Genomic DNA, 17595 nt, shown 5'->3' with positions numbered 1-17595 from the left:
GGACACCGACCACCAGTGTAAGGGAGGACACCGACCACCAGTGTAAGGGAGGACACCGACCACCAATGTAAGGGAGGACACCGACCAGCGACTTAAGGGAGGGCACTGACCACCAGTGTAGGGGAGCACATTGACCACCAATACAAGGAGGCACTTTGACCACCAATATAGGAAGCTACATTTACCACCTTTGTAAGAGGGGCACACTGACCACCAGTGTAAGGGAGCACACTGACCACCAGCGTAGGGGAGCACACTGACCATCAGCGTAAGGGAGGACACTGACCCCCAATGTATGGGACGATATAGACCACCAGTGTAAGGGAGGACACGGACCACCAACATAAGAGAATACACTATTCACCAACTTAAAGGAGGACACTGACCACCTTTGTAATGGAGGACACTGACCACCAACGTTAGGGAGGACACTAACCACCAACATAAAGTAGGACACTGACCACTGTTTTAAAGGGGCATAGTCATTAGTGCAAGGGAGGACACTGATAACCAACGTAAGGGAGGACACTGATAACCAACGTAAGGGAGGACACTGACCACTATTTTAAGGGGGCTTAGTCATTAGTGCAAGGGAGCATGCTGACCACCAGTTTAAGGGAGCACACTTACCATCAGTGTAAGGGAGGACATTGACCACCAATGTAAGAGAGGACACTGACCACCAACGAAAGGGAGGACACTTACCACCAGTATAATGGAGGACACTGACCACTATTTTAAGGGGGCATGCTCATTAGTGCAGTGGAGCATGCTGACCACAAGTGTAAGGGGACACGTTGACCACTAACTACCAGATGAAGCAATGAGCACCTAAGTGAGAAGACACACTAAGCACTGACCATTAACATAAAGGGACCTACTGAAAGCTGACCACCAATGTACGTGGCCATTCTAAGAGGTTACATTAGTCATTGACCACCAATGAAGGGGATGCACTGAGAATAGCCCACTAGTGTGAGGGAAGGCAAGCTGACTATCTGTTCTGTGTGGGGAGGGCAGTGTAAGGAGTCATACTGACCACCGGTGTAAGGATCATGCTGACCACCGGTACAAGCGGGCACACTGACCACCAACATAACAGGGCAGTTAACTCCTGACTACTGCACTCTGAAAGCTGAACCTTCATTTAAATAAACTTTTCAATAGCCAAGAAAAAGACATAAATCCACTCAGTGGGCACTAAGACGTTACTATAGTCTTAGCATCATTGCTCTGCTGTACAAAGAGCAGAGCTGTGGGGAGGAGCCAAAAGACCCCACCCATTACAGGGTGAATGCAGAGACTACAGGAGGGGGTGGAGCCTAGACATATGCACGCCACAAATTTTCATTTCATTTTGGATGCATTCGTTCGATGAAGAATTTAGTTGTATCATAATCGTTATGCTGAACCCAATTGTTTTCAGGATGCGTTTCTTATATTTGTTGGTTTGAAAAATGTTGCAGTTTGTTTGACAGATTGCCGTATATTAGTTTTGGAATTCAATATTTCAGTCGGCTTCCATGTTCATATAGCAAAACTATTCGGAAGGATTCAATATTTTCGTATGTAACAGAATGAACAATGCAAAATTCGGCAGCCTCAAATTTTACAAACCTGAGAATTGCATTAGACCAGGGGTATCCAAACTTTCTAAACAAAGGGCCACTTTTCTGTTCTTCTCGGTTGGGGGGGGGGGGGCAGACTGTGGCCAGTGGGAGTAAGCAATGTTCCATCATGGATTTTAATGGGAGGAATAGCGCCCCATCATTGGTGTCAATGGGGGGGAAAGTGCCCCATCATTGTAATCAGTGGGGGAAAAGTGCCCCATCATTGGTATCAGTGGGGGAAAAGTGCCCCATCATTGGAGTCAGTGGGGGGAATAATGCCCCACCTTTTGAGTCAATGTTGGGGGGGGGAGTGGCACATCATTGGAGTCAGTGGGGGGAAAGTGCCCCATCATTGGAGTCATTGGGAGGAATAGTGCCCCATCATTGGAGTCAGTGGAAGGAATAGTGCCCCATCATTGGTATCAGTGGGAGGAATAGTGCCCCATCATTGGAGTCAGTGGGAGGAATAGTGCCCCATCATTGGAGTCAAGGTGGGGGGGGAGTGGCACATCATTGGAGTCAAGGTGGGGGGGGAGTGGCACATCATTGGAGTCAATGGGGGGGAATAGAGCCCCATTGTTGATATCAGTGGGAGAAATAGCACTCCATCGTTGGTGTCAGATGTAGGAATAGTGCCCCATCATCGACAAATCTGTAGCAACTGTGTGATGCTATCGTGTCAATATGGACCAAAATCTCTGAGGAATGTCTGTTGAATCTATGCCATGAAGAGTGAAGGCAAAAGGGGGGCCAACCGTGTACTAGCAAGGTGGACCTAATAAAGTGGCCGGTTGTGTGTATGTATCTGGTGGTGCCTTTGTTAAAGGGCAAAGCACAGGTTCACTTTATGCTGAAGTTTCTTGCAAGTTTTAATTAGCTGTTTGGTAGACTGAATGCTGTTAGACCCTAGTCCATTCTCTGGTTCTTGTTGTTCTTCTGTGTACCTTCATGGATCCCTTGCTTGTGGTATGACTCTACATGAAGTCCACCTGCCTTGACCACTACCAGGTTATGGAATTTGGTGCTCAGTTTGTTTTCCTGTTATCTTCTCAAGTGGTATAAGCTGGAAAAGACCAGAAGGCTGACTGTATCATGCAGTGTACCCCAAACTTCTCTGGGATTCTTTGGCAAAGTCTACGCAGTTTGTAGACCTCACACTTTAGAGGAGCTTACTCCCATGTCTAAGCCTCGGTTGGGGCGAAATGCATTAGGGTGTGTGGTTTAGTGGAGACAGTATGCTGAGGCCGCTCTTTATCCTATTTTCACCTGCACCTATCGGGAATAGCTGCAATTCTTTCCTCTTTATATTTACTAGCCCCCTGGATTGGTATTAGGACAAGCCTGCACCCCATGTTCTAGGACACAGGGACATGCTTTGCCAAAAGCAATCAAACAGGTCACAGTTGGAAAGACTAGAAGACTGGCTGTATCAAGCAGTGTACCCCAAACTTCTCTGGGGATCTTTGGCAAAGACTAGGTGGTCCATAGAATTATCACTAGAGGAGCTTACTACTGGTGGCACGTGGGTCCACACCAGTACTTATTGAGCCTATTTTTAGAGAATTACACATGAATTAGTGATGTTAAAGCCTTATCTTCTCAAGAATCCCGCTCTGCTGTGGATGTTTGTCTAAAAGGAAGCAGAAAGGATCTCAGTCTGAAACAATCCAAACCCCGGGAAGCTGGAGGATGAGAACAACTTGGAGCAGTGCAATGAAGTGTTTGAAAAACAGCTGCAAACAGGAAATTAATTGTCTTCATTAGACAGGTTCCTACATAAGGGTATCTTCAAACTACAAGGAATTCCTGGAAGGAACCTGTTGCTATCTGTGATCAGTGGGCCAACTCGAACAGCTGTTTGCTTGGAGCTACCCATTAAAATGTTTGACCCATCACAATTTTTATTTCTTTTCTCTTTGTTAATCCATGGCCAGCAAGACCTGCACTGCACTGCAATCTCAGAAGAGATCAGGTTTCCATTCTAGCCAGTTTGCTTTCCTGTCAGCATCTGAGTTGGCACAAGCTGGACAAACCGGAAGGCTGGCTGTGTACCCCAATCATCTTTCTAGGTTTCTTTGCCAAAAGATGAGGTACTTCATACACTCTACACCTAAGAGGAGCCGGTAACACATGGGTCTACATCAATCCTTGGCAAGCACTTTTTATAGAGGATCACACATGAATTAGTGACAGTGAAGCCTTCCCTTCTCATGAATTCTGCTCCTCTGTGGAAGTTTGTCCAAATAAACCAGAAAGGAGGATCAAGAATTGTTGGTCCAGATCCCAACCTGACATGGACCAAATCCTGGGAAGCTGGAGTGCCATGAAGTTTGTGAAAACAAAGCGCTAACAGAATATGAAGAGTCTTTTTTGGACAAATTCCTATTCCTTCTCCAAGTTACTTGGAATTGTTGGATGCAACCCGTTGATGATCTGTGGCCAGTGGGCTGCCTGGAACAGCTGTATGCGCAGATCTGGTCAACAGGATGTTTGGCCCTTCACATTTTCATTCTTTTTCACTTCATGAATCTCATTTTCATTGTATTCAGTTCATTTTTTCTCAGCTTCTCAGTTGGCACAAGTTGGACAAACCAGAGGGCTGGATAAGTCAAGCAGGGTATTCTGTACCTTCATCTGGGGTTCTCTGGCAAATACCAGGCACTCCCAAGAGGAGCTTACTGCTGGTGGCACATGGGTCCACACCAATCTATAACCAGCACTTTTTAGAGGAGCACACATGAAATGGCAACAAGAAAGTCTTATCTTCTCAAGAAGCCCATGCTGCTGCTGTATATGTTTGTTTAAGAACCAAATAGTATTAAGAGCTGATGACCCAGATCCCAACCTGACACAGGCCAAACCCCGAGAAACTGGAGGATGAGAACAACTTGAGAGAGTGTAATGAAGTGTGTGAAAAACTGCTGCTAACAGGAAATTAATTGCCTTCCTTGGACAAATTCCTACACAAGACCTTCTCCAAGTTACAAGCTGATGATCTGTGGTCAGTGGGCTGCCTGGAACAGCTCTTTGCACAGAGCCAGTTGTCAGAATGTTTGGCCCATCACATTTTTCATTCTTTCCTCATCATGAATCCACCGCCAGCAAGACCTGAATTGCACTGTAATCTCAAAGCAGATCTCGTTCCCATTGAACTCATTTTACATTCAGCTTCTCAGCTGGCACGAGTTGGACAAACCAGAAGGCTTAATGTATAAAGCAGTATACCCCAAACCTCGTTCTGGGTCCTCTGGCAATGTCCAGGTCCCCTGTGGAGCAGCTTACTACTGGTGGCATATGGGTCCACACCAATTCACGACAAGCAGGATCACACATAACCTGGAGACAGCAAAGCCCTGTCTTCTCATTTCTCCTGCTCTGCTGTTGATATTTTTCCAAGAGCAACCAGAAAAGATTATAAATTGACGGCCCAGATCCCAGCCTGACAAGGGCCAAACCCTGGGAAGCTGGAGGATCAGAACAACTTGGAGGAGTGTAATGAAGTGTGTGAAAAACAGCTGCTAACAGGAAATGAATTGTCTTCCTTGGACAGCTTCCTACACAGGACCTTCTCCGAGTTACGTGGAATTGTTGGATGCGCCCCGTTGATGATCTGTGGTCAGCGGGCCGCCTGGAGCAGCTGTTTGTATTGAGCCAGTCATCAGGGTGTTTGGCCCATCACATTTTTTTTTCTATTCTTTTCTCTTCATGAATCTGTAGCCAGCAAGACCTGAACTGCACTGTAAGCTCAGAGCAGATCTTGTTTCCATTGTACCAACATCTGCTTCCAATAATTATTAGATATTTGTCTTGTAACAATATGTATAACAGAGAAGCTGATAGGAGATGAAAAACGAGCAGGGTCCTCAATGCACCACCAAGTCATGGAAGAAGAATGTGGCTCACACATGGTCCGCAGAATGATGTCCAAATGCCAAAGAACAGTCTTGTAGTACCTAGATGAGGATGTGTGGCTATGAAACGCAACATGAAGACCATGGAAGGGTAAAAGCAGTTTACTCCATGCTGTTTTCAAAATGCCACAAACGTGCCAAAACCAACATTTTGTAATGTTCCTGTTACCAGCTCCCTCCCACAATTGTTATTTTAGTTGCGCATGCTTTGCAGCAAGTTTAATTATGCGTTGGTTTCCTTTAACTCTCTGGGATCCCACTGGAGAGATGTCCACACCAACATTCCCAGTTCCACCCAGCAACTGAGCGCATTTCAAAGCCAAAGGATGGTGTCACCCTTTCTCCAGTAGGGTCATCACCCTTCTCCAGTAGGGTCATAGTGCCAGATTTTTGTTTTCAAAGTAGCCTTGAGAGAATGCTTCCTTCATTGTGGTTGTAGGCAGGTGCAGTCTATGTTCCCCACTGCAGGTAGCACTTGACTGTAGAAGCAATGCAGATGGGGGAGAAAGTTGAGAGGAACGTGATTTCTCTATGATTTCCTCAGTCACACAGGGGCAGTTATTGTATGCTAATGCTCCATGTGAAACAAAAAAGAGAGCGCACCAACCTTGCGCATTACCTCAGTAAACCATAATTTTATTAAATTCAGAATGATACTCACAAACAACGAAGTAAATCAAGCATGTAAGTCCTCAAAGGAAGACTGCCCAACCCAGATGGGAGGGTCCAATTTCAGTCCCAGGGTATATATGGTAGAGAGCACTCATTGTTCAGTTAGCTCTGATGAAGAAGGGATGCCCTTCGAAATGCGTGTCTGAGTGTCTACCCCTGCGATGGGACTCGCACAGGTTTCACATTTCTAAAGTTCCTTTGAGGACTTACATGCTTGATTTACTTCGTTGTTTGTGAGTATCATTCTGAATTTAATAAAATTATGGTTTACTGAGGTAATGCGCAAGGTTGGTGCGCTTTCTCTTTTGTTTCACTTTGCAGTACTGGTCGGACTTCCCCCGCCTTGTTTGGAGCTGCACAACCCTATATGCATTGGTGGTCGAATTTTTCAAGTTCTGGTTCCATCCATCCACCCTTATTCTGGATCATAGAGCGCAGGAGAGGTTGTTTCTGGTTCTAATGCCCCATGTGACCCTGAGAGCCATCTTTGGTCAGGTAGAGTCTATTTAAGACTCCGAATCCCAGGCTTGGCAGGCTTTTGCATATGGCTAACATAGGGACAGGTTCCCCATCTGTCAAGGACAGTGCACAGAGCTAGGGAAAGGTTCTGGAGGAAGTAAGGAGAGCGCAGGGACTATGTCTACCTCTACAGGAAGCTTCTCCCTTGGGTTAAGCTGACCAGGCTCTTCATGGCAGACACTGTCGGCATCTATGGATCTTCAGACCGCTGTGTTAGTGGTGCTGGATGGGGGAGCGTTCCCGCTGGGCTTGGTTGCATTTGCTGAACTTTTCGACCATACATTGCTTTTGATTAATCAGTGTGCTTACTGCCTGCCAGTCCACCATGCACCTACTTCACATGGTCTTGTGGGAGGGGCAGAGACAAGAACAACTGTGGGGGCAATATTATCTTTGGTCTATGGGAAAAGACAAGTAAATTAACCCACCCATGCCCACCCCAAAATGGTATGGATAGTGTTGTCCCTTTAAGCAATTGTAGCTGCAAGATGAATGTCACACCCAGGGCCAGGTTAGTGTTGTTATCTGCAGCCTTGGGGCAACTCACTCCATCCAATGACATCCAATCTTCAAAAAATTAAAGGATAAAATAGCTGCCAGTTTTTGGGGTTTTTTTTACCGTTTGTGTCCTTTTGGGGAAATTTCTCTTCAAATTTAGTAAATTACGATAATGAATAATAAAAGAGGCACTCAAAAAAAAAAAAATCTGATCTTCCTCTAAATTATTGCCATTCACAAAACACAGCCTATAATTTATGTATTTTATTTATTTCATGTACTTATATAGTGCTGTCAATTTCTGCAGCGTTTTACATATAATATAATACATTCTCTTCAGTCCCCGCCCCCGAGGAGCGTACAATCTAAGGTCCCTAATTCACAGTCATACATACACATACATACTAGGGACAATTCACCTACCAGCTTGTCTTTGGAGTGTGAGAAGCAACTGGAGTACCTGGAGGAAACCCACGCAGGCACAGGGAGAACATGCAAACTCCAGGCAGGTGGTGCTGTGGCTGGGATTTGAACCAACGACCCGAGTACTGCCAGGCGGAAGTGCTAACCATTTAGCCACTGTGCTGCCCCCTATTAAGATCACCTTAAAGCTGAAGCTTGATTTGCCTATAAAAAATGGCAGACAAAAAAGGAGTCACCCTTTAAGTCTAAAAGTTGAGAGGAGGCTGATTTTACTATACATGACATCCCAGGTAGATAAAAGTGGAGTCACCCTTTAAGTGTAGAAGGCAAGAGAAGACTGATTTTCATGACATCCCAGGCAGACAACTTTGGAGTTATCCTTTAAGTCTAGAAGACAAGAGAAGGCTGAATTTACATGACATCCCAGGTAGATAAAAGCAGAGTCACCCTTTAAGTCTACAATAAAAGTGAAGTCACCCTTTAAGTCTCGAAGACAAGAGAAGACTGAATTTACATGACATCCCAAGGTAGATAAAAGTGGAGTCACCCTTTAAGTGTAGAAGGCAAGAGAAGGCTGAATTTACATGACACCCCAGGTAGATAAAGATGGAGTCACCCTTTAAGTCTAGAAGACAAGAGCAGGCTGAATTCACATGACATCCCAGGTAGATAAGAGCGGAGTCACCCTTTAAGTCTAGAAGAGAAGACTGATTTTCATGACATTCCAGGTAGATAAAAGCGGAGTCACCCTTTAAGTCTAGAAGAGAAGACTGATTTTCATGACATCCCAGGTAGATAAAAGTGGAGTCACCCTTTAAGTCTCGAAGACAAGAGAAGACTGAATTTACATGACATTCCAGGTAGATAAAAGTGGAGTCACCCTTTAAGTCTCGAAGACAAGAGAAGACTGAATTTACATGACATTCCAGGTAGATAAAAGTGGAGTCACCCTTTAAGTCTAGAAGACAAGAGAAGACTGATTTTCATGACATCCCAGGTAGACAAATTTGGAGTTACCCTTTAAGTCTAGAAGACAAGAGAAGCTGATTCTACATGACATGCCAGACCTCCTCTGAACTCCCAATCAATACACATTAGTGCACAGAACAGGGGCTGACTTGGGAAAGGGGGGTGGGGGTCAGGCGTGTAACATGAGTGCAGAATAAACCAGATCATCCATCTTCATCCCGAGGTGGAATCACGGGACACTTTGTGGAGGTGGGATGGGGGAGGGGGGAGGTCCGAGGTCACATAAAGCCATCTCCCCCCCCCTCCCTCCCCCCTATCATCATATCATTAGTCATAGAGCGATGAGAGCAGCGAGACGTATTGATCCAATGCTGGGAAGGGAAGCGACTATCTGACAATTACTTGGAGAGGAGTAGAAGAAAGGTGGGGTGGGGGTGGGGGGATGTATTGTCCCAGCAATGGAAGGGTTAATGAGTAGCGGATCCCATCATAGAATGCAGAAGTCTGATTTTCTGCAAATCATCAGAAAATGTATGAATACGGCGTGTGAGCCCATGTGTGGTTCTGTAGTGTGCTGTGCTGCGTCACGCTGCATTACCGCCCATTTCCAAGCATTGCTGTGTACTTCTAGTCCCACCGAGAGCCAAACTAGGAATGATCGCTGCCTGGGGAGACGTCCTTGTACAGCACATTGATGCACATTGCCACGCATTGCAGAATCGCTGAGGGGTTCCCACCATTCCTGTGCTGAGTTCCCGGGTCTGTACACCTGTTGTGTCCATCATAAGGGGTTCCCACCATTCCTGTGCCGAGTTTCTGGGTCTGTACACCTGCTGTGCCCATTAAGAGGGGTTCCCACTATCCCTGTGCTGAGTCCCCGGGTCTGTACATCTGCTGTATCCATTAAGAGGGGTTCCCACCATCTCTGTGCTGAGTTCCTGGCTCTGTATCCCCATTGTATCCATTGAGGGGTTCCCACCATCCCTGTGCTGAGTTCCCAGCTTTGTATCCCCATTGTACCCATTATGAGGGGTTCTCACCAATCCTATGCTGAGTTGTTGGGTTTGTGCACCTGCTGTACCCACTATAAGGGGCCCCCACCATCCCTGCACCAGCCAGTGGTTCAGCCCACCTTTCTTCAGGTATATGGTGGTATGATCCTTTAGGTGATCAGTGGGTGTGGTCTTAAGTGAGACGTGGTAGAACTGAGGGTATTGTATCCTGTGCCGAAATCCTTTTGATGAAGTTTTGATCTCGGTATCTTCCATTCTATAGATTGTCATGGTTGTGTAGGAAGCGCCTGTTTAGTTTCTGGTTGGGTTCTTCTTGATATGCCGGCCATTCTCCTAACATCCAACATTCCTCTTTACAGCCTTGAATGAACCGACCATCGACTACGGCTTCCAGAGACTACAGAAGGTGGTACCCCGACACCCAGGAGACCCTGAGAGGTTACCCAAGGTGAGATGTCCTCCTCCAGATCCACAGAGTATAATATTAGAGTATATTATTATTATACACATATACAGTGAAGGAAATGTGTATTTGCTCCCCGGCTGATGTTGAATGTTCGCCCCTCACACAGAAATGATCGGTCTAACAATGGAATGTTCGCCCCTCACACAGAAATGATCGGTCTAACAATGGAATGTTCGCCCCTCACACAGAAATGATCGGTCTAACAATGGAATGTTCGCCCCTCACACAGAAATGATCGGTCTAACAATGGAATGTTCGCCCCTCACACAGAAATGATCGGTCTAACAATGGAATGTTCGGTGTAACACTGAGAGACAGAATACAACAACAAATTCAGCAGAAATGCGTCTAATAAATGATGACTGATCTGCATGTTCATGAGGGAAATAAGGATTTGATCCCCTTCACAAAACATGACTTAGTACTTGGTGGCCAATCACTTGTTGGCAATCACAGAGGTCAGACGTTTCCTGGAGTTGGCCCCCAGGTTTGCACACATCTCAGGAGGGATTTTGGCCCACTCCTCTTGGCAGATCCTCTCCAAGTCATTAAGGTTTGGTGGCTGACGTTTGGCAGCTCGAACTTTCAGCTCCTCCACAGAATTTCAATCGGATGAAGGTGTGGAGACTGGCTAGGCCACTCCAGGACCTTAATGTGCTTCTTCTTGAGCCGCTCCTTTGTTGCCTTGGCCGTGTGTTTTGGGTCATTGTCATGCTGGAACACCCATCCACCACCCATTTTCAATGCCCTGGCTGAGGGAAGAAGGTTCTCACCCAAGATTTGATGGTACATTGCCCCGCCCATCGTCCCTTTCATGCAGTGCAGTTGTCCTGTCCCCTTAGCAGAAAAACACCCCCAAAGCAGAATGTTTCCACCACCATGTTTCACAGTTGAGATGGTGTTCTTGGGGTCATAGGCAGCATTCCTCCTCCTCCAAACACGGCGAGTTGATACCAAAGAGCTGGATTTTGGTCTCCTCTGACCACAACACTTTCCACCAGTCCTCCTCGGCATCATTCATATGTTCAGTGGCAGACTTCAGACGGGCCTGGACATGTGCTTTCTTGAGCAGAGGGACCTTGCGGGCACTGCAGGATTTCAGTCCTTGTCGGCGTAGTGTGTTACCAATTGTTTTCTTGGTGACTGTGGTCCCAGCTGCCTGGAGATCATTGACAAGATCCTCACGTGTAGTTCTGGGATGATTCCTCACTGTTCTCATGATCATTGACACTCCACGAGGTGAGATCTTGCATGGTGCACCAGACCTAGGGAGACTGACACTTGTTTTGTGTTTCTTCCATTTGTGAATGATTGCACCAACTGTTGTCACCTTCTCACCAAGCTGCTTGGCCATACTTTGGTAGCCCAGTCCAGCCTTGTGTAGGTCTACCATCTTGTCCCTGACATCCTTGGACAGCTCTTTGGTCTTTGCCATGGTGGAGAGTTTGGAATCTGATGGTTTGATTGCTCCTGTGGACAGGTGTCTTTTATACAGGTAACACAATGAGATTAGCAGCACTCTCTTTAAGAGACTGCTTCTAATCTCAGCTTGTTACCTGTATGAAAGACACCTGGTAGCCAGAAATCCTGCTGAATGATAGGGGATCAAATCCTTCTTTCCCTCATGAACATGCAGATCAGTCATTATTTGTTAGACGCATTTCTGCTGAATTTGTTGTATTCTGTCTCTCAGTGTTACAATACACCGAACATTCCATTGTTAGACCGATCGTTTTTTTGTGAGTGGGCAAACCTTCAACATCAGCAGGGGATTAAATACGCATTTCCTTCACTGTATAGCTCTGACATATACCACAGTGCTGTACAGAGAACACTGAGCTATTGGGAGGCACAGAGCGTTGTCACCCTATAACAGGAAGCGCCTGAATGAGGACATTCATGGCAGGATCACTAGATATTATTGATAAAGATGGAAGATCCATTTGGAATGACATGAACACATGAAATCTCATTTGACATTTTAGTCTTTGGTTTTCCCTCCAGCAGATTTTTCCTTTTAATCACTTACAGCTATTACGGCGCGTAATTTGTCATGAGGTTTTCTTAGAGATGTTTCCTTTAGGGGGGCAGATACCTCGTCTTTCCGTCACCAGCCGGCCATCAGTCTTGTGTCCTCACTGTTCTAGAAGCTGATCCTAGATAATAACCCCATTCTTCGTCCCATCATGCGCTTTTCCTCCGCTCCCTCGCGGCGTTCTCCCCCCCCCATCTTCCAGCGTCCGTGTGCTGCGACTGATAAATTGAAGGTAATGTCTTCAGGCAGGTACAGGCATGGAGGGGAAAAGGGGTTGCGTGATCAGGAATGACAGCTTAAAGCAGCCTCCAAATTGAAGCCATTCATCACGCGGTGACAGGTCCGAGCTGCTAACAATACACACGGTTTATTTATCTGTGAGCGTTGTGCAGAGGGGGGGTCCTGTGTATGTCAATATGACTCAGCATCACAATGCGGTCCTCTCACCTCTCCCCAACCTCGGCAGGCTGTAGACCACAGCAGATCACATCTAGATATGACGTCTGTGCTGACGCTAAGGGCCCATTTATGCTTTTGGAACCATCTACACTAAGGGCCCAAATATGGTTTGGGTTCCAATACCATAAATGGGTACTTAGCGTAAATGGTTCCATCTATGTGCTAAGGGTCCATTTATGGTATTGGGACCATCTACGCTAAGGGCCCACTTATGTTCATGGGTCCATCATCAAGGGCTCATTTATGTTATTGAGACCATCTAAGTGAAGGGCCCATTGTGCTATTGGGACCATCTACGCTAAGGGTCCACTTATGTTATTGGGACCATCAATGTCAAGGGCACATTTATGGTATTGGGACTATCTATGGTGAGGGCACAGTTATACCATTGGGACCATCTACGCTAAGTGCCCACTTGTATTATTGGGACCATCTACATCAAGGGCTCATTTATGTTATTGAGACCATCTAAGTACAGGGCTCATTTGTGCTATTGGGACATCTACGCTAAGGGTCCACTTATGTTATTGGGCCATCAATATCAAGGGCACATTTATGGTATTGGGACCATCTATGATGAGTGCACAGTTATATCATTGGGACCATCTACACTAAGGACCCACTTATGTTTATGGGTCCATCTACATCAAGGGCTCATTTATGTTATTGAGACCATCTAAGTGAAGGGCCCATTTGTGCTATTGGGACCATCGATGTCAAGGGCACATTTATGGTATTGGGACTATCTATGGTGAGGGTACAGTTATACCATTAGGATCATCTACACTAAGGGCCCACTTGTGTTATTGGGAGCATCTACATCAAGGGCACATTGGTGTTATTGAGACCATTAAGTACAGAGTCCATTTGTGCTATTGGGACCATCTATGCTAAGGGTCCACTTATGTTATTGGGCCATCAACGTCAAGGGCACATTTATGGTATTGGGACCATCTATGATGAGCGCACAGTTATACCATTGGGACCATCTATGCTAAGGGCCCATTTATGTTATTGGGACCATCTAAATAAAGGGCTCATTGATGTTATTGAGACCATCTAAGTGAAGGACCCATTTATACTATTAGGATCATCTACGCTAAGGGTCCACTTACGTTATTGGGACCATCGACGTCAAGGGCACATTTTTAGGTATTGAGACCATCTATGATGAGGGCACAGTTCTACTATTGGGACCATCTACGCTAAGAGTTCACTTGTGTTATTAGACCATCTACATCATGGGCACATTTATGTTATTGAGACCATCTAAGTGAAGGGGCACACTTATGGTATTGGGACCATCTGCGCTAAGGGTCCTCTTTTAACATTACATTTCGAATGGCACCACAACATACTAAGGCAGGGGTGGGCAAACTTTTTGACTTGAGGGCCGCAATGGGTTCATATATTGGACCCGGGGGCCGGACCAAGAGTAGATGAATGATGTGTATGTGTCATCCATAGTAAGTATAGTAATATTCCCCCATAGTAAGCATAGTAATTCATCCCCCATATAGTAATTCATCCCCCATATAGTAATTCATCCCCCCTATAGTAATTCATCCCCCATAGTAATTCATCCCCCATAGTAATTCATCCCCCATAGTAATTCATCCCCCATATAGTAATTCATCCCCCATATAGTAATTCATCCCCCATATAGTAATTCATCCCCCATATAGTAATTCATCCCCCATAGTAATTCATCCCCCATAGTAATTCATCCCCCATAGTAATTCATCCCCCATATAGTAATTCATCCCCCATATAGTAATTCATCCCCCATAGTAATTCATCCCCCCTATAGTAATTCATCCCCCATAGTAATTCATCCCCCATAGTAATTCATCCCCCATATAGTAATTCATCCCCCATAGTAATTCATCCCCCATATAGTAATTCATTCCCCATATTAATTCATCCCCCATATTAAGTCCCCAAGTCCCCCCTGTGTCAATTCACTTACCTTTGCTCCGCGCGTTCCTCTCGCCGTGTTCCCGCGCCGTTCCGGTGTAGCATGAAAATCTGTCTCCTATGAGGATCTGTCCCCCTCGACGTATCTGCGCATGTGCCAGTTTCAGGCATTAGCAGCCGATCGGCGATCTCCGGCACATGCGCAGATACGTCGAGGGGGACAGATCCTCATAGGAGACAGATTTTCATGCTACACCGGTCTTCAGGGCGGACTGTGAGAGGAGCCTAGCTCCCCTCACGTTCTCCGCGGGCCGTAGTTTGCCCATTGCTGTACTAAGGCAATATACCACGCTGCAATGCACAGAAATGTGCATTATTATCCTATTGGGATTATCTACGCCTTAGGGCACTATTATGTTATTGGGACCACCTACCTCGAGGGCCCATTTATGCTATTGGGACCATTAACGCTAAGGCTCCATTTATGCTATTGGGACCATCTACACCAAGGGCCTATTTATGGTATTCAGATCATCTATGCTACGGGCCTATTTATGCTATTGAGGCCAATTACATTAAGGGCCCATTTATTGTTTTGGTTCCAATACCATAAATGAACACTTAGCAAAAATGGTTCCATCTATGTGCTATGGGTCCATTTATGGTATTGAGCCGATCTAAGCTAAAGGCCCATCTACGCTAAGGTTTCATTTATGTTATTGGGACCATCTATACCAAGGGCCCATTTATGCTATTGGGACCATCTACGCTAAGGGTCCATTTATGATATTGAGACCATCTACACTAAGGGCACATTTATGTTATTGGGACCATCTATACCAAGGGCCCATTTATGATATTGAGACCATCTACACTAAGGGCACATTTATGCTATTGGGACCATCTACACTAAGGGCACATTTATGCTATTGGGACCATCTACACTAAGGGCACATTTATGCTATTGGGACCATCTATACTAAGGGCCCATTTACGCTGTTGGGACCATCTACACTAAGGGCACATTTATGCTATTGGGACCATCTATACCAAGGGCCCATTTATGCTATTGGGACCATCTACGCTAAGGGTCCATTTATGGTATTGAGACCATCTACGCTAAGGGTCCATTTATGGTATTGAGACCATCTACACTAAGGGCCCATTTATGCTACCGGGACCATCTACGCTAAGGGACTATTTATGCTATTGGGACCATCTATACCAAGGGCCAATTTATGGTGTTGGGACCATCTACGCTAAGGCTTCATTTATGCTATTGGGACCATCTACACTAAGGGCACATTTATGCTATTGGGACCATTAATATCAAGGGCCCATTTATGCTATTGGGACCATCTACGCTAAGGCTTCATTTATGATATTGGGACCATCTACGTTAAGGGCACATTTATGCTTTTGGGACCATCTATACCAAGGGCCAATTTATGGCATTGGGACCATCTACACTAAGGCTTCATTTATGCTATTGGGACCATTTACGCTAAGGGACTATTTATGCTTTTGGGACCATCTACACCAAGGGCCCATTTATGCTACTGGAACCATTTACAGTAAGGCTCCATTTATGGTATTAGGACCATGTATGCTAAGGGCACACTTATGCTATTGGGACCATCTATGTAAGGGCTCATTTACATGATACATTTTTAATGGGACCACAACACACTAAGGTAGTGCACCATGCTGCAATTCACAGTAGGTCACATCCAATTTGCAACACATTTTGGATGCATTGGTACTATTATCAATTGGCTGTCTTAATACAACACATGTTAACGCACAACATAATGCGCTAATGTATCAAAAAGTATAGACGGACCCTAAAGGTGCTCGCAAGTATTTCAGATCATTTGGTAATCATATCTTTTTGACAACACATCTAAAACATATTTACAAATAAAATTATATTGCACGTTGGCATATTAGCGAAAAAATTGGAATGAACGTTGCCATAGCTACCAAGAAATTGCAGGGTACATAGGCATGTCTACAAAAAAACTGGATTGTACTTTGGCATATCTACAAAAAATTAGAAGGTACGTTGGGTTATTTACAAAAAGAAATGCATTATAGTTTGGCAAATCTACAAAAAATTAGAGGGTATGTTGGGTTATTTACAAAAAGATTGGATTGTACTTTGGCATATCTACAAAAAAATTGGAATGGACATTGCCAGTTCTATGAAAAAATTGGAGGGTATGTTGGCATGTCTATGAAAAAATTGGATTGTACGCTGGCATATCTACAAAAAAATTGGAATGAACATTGCCATATCTACTAAAAAATTGGAGGGTATGTTGGCATGTCTATGAAAAAATTGGATTGTACTTTGGCATATCTACAAAAAATTGGAAGGTACGTTGGGTTATTTACCAAAAAAATGCATTGTAGTTTGGCAAATCTACATAAAATTAGAGGGTATGTTGGGTTATTTACAAAAAGATTGGTTTCTACTTTGGAATATCTACAAAAAAATTGGAATGGACATTTGCAATGTCTACGAAATATTTGGAGGGTACGTTGTCATGTCTATGAAAAAATTGGAATGGACATTGCCATGTCTACGAAAAAATTGGAGGGTACGTTGGCATGTCTATGAAAAAAATTGAATTGTACGTTGGAGTACGTACAAAAAGATTGGATTGTACTTTAGCATATCTCCAAAAAACTGTAGGGTTTGTTGGGCTATTTACAAAAAAATTGCATCATACTTTGGCATATCTACAAAAAAGTTGGAATGGACTTTGCCATATCTACCATAAAATTGGAGGGTACATGGGCATATCTACAATAAAATTGGATTGTATGTTGGCATATCTACAAAAAAATTGGAATGGACCACAAAATAATTGGAGGGTATATTGGCAAGTCTATGAAAAAATTGGATTGTACGTTGGCGTATCTACAAAAAAGTTGCAATGGGCTTTGCCAAGTCTACGACAAAATGGCATATTGGCATGTCTACGGAAAAATTAGAAGGTACTTTGGATAATTTACAAAAAAATCGGATTGTACTTTAGCATATCTACAAACAATTGGGAGTGCACATGGGCATATTTACTAACAATTGGAGTGCACG

At 44.7% G+C, this 17595-nt stretch overlaps 1 protein-coding gene across 4 annotated transcripts in view; it reads left to right on the top strand.

Annotated features, from left to right (window-relative positions):
• Positions 1–17595, top strand: part of LOC149436819 (transcription factor COE3-like) — a 226444-nt gene that overhangs the window by 168805 nt on the left and 40044 nt on the right. For all 4 annotated transcript variants that reach the window (XM_089661420.1, XM_089661419.1, XM_089661418.1 and 1 more), the window contains exon 11: positions 9975–10063. In XM_089661420.1, the coding sequence (XP_089517546.1) occupies positions 9975–10063 (89 nt within the window). The remainder of the gene's footprint in view (positions 1–9974; positions 10064–17595) is intronic.

Source organism: Staurois parvus, unplaced genomic scaffold (assembly GCF_062004578.1).
Source record: "Staurois parvus isolate SC_StPar_1 unplaced genomic scaffold, SC_StPar_1.0 ptg001335l, whole genome shotgun sequence".
Lineage (NCBI taxonomy): Eukaryota > Metazoa > Chordata > Amphibia > Anura > Ranidae > Staurois > Staurois parvus.
The sequence above is the reverse complement of the archived record's forward strand: the minus strand, read 5'-3'. Positions and strand labels throughout refer to the sequence as shown.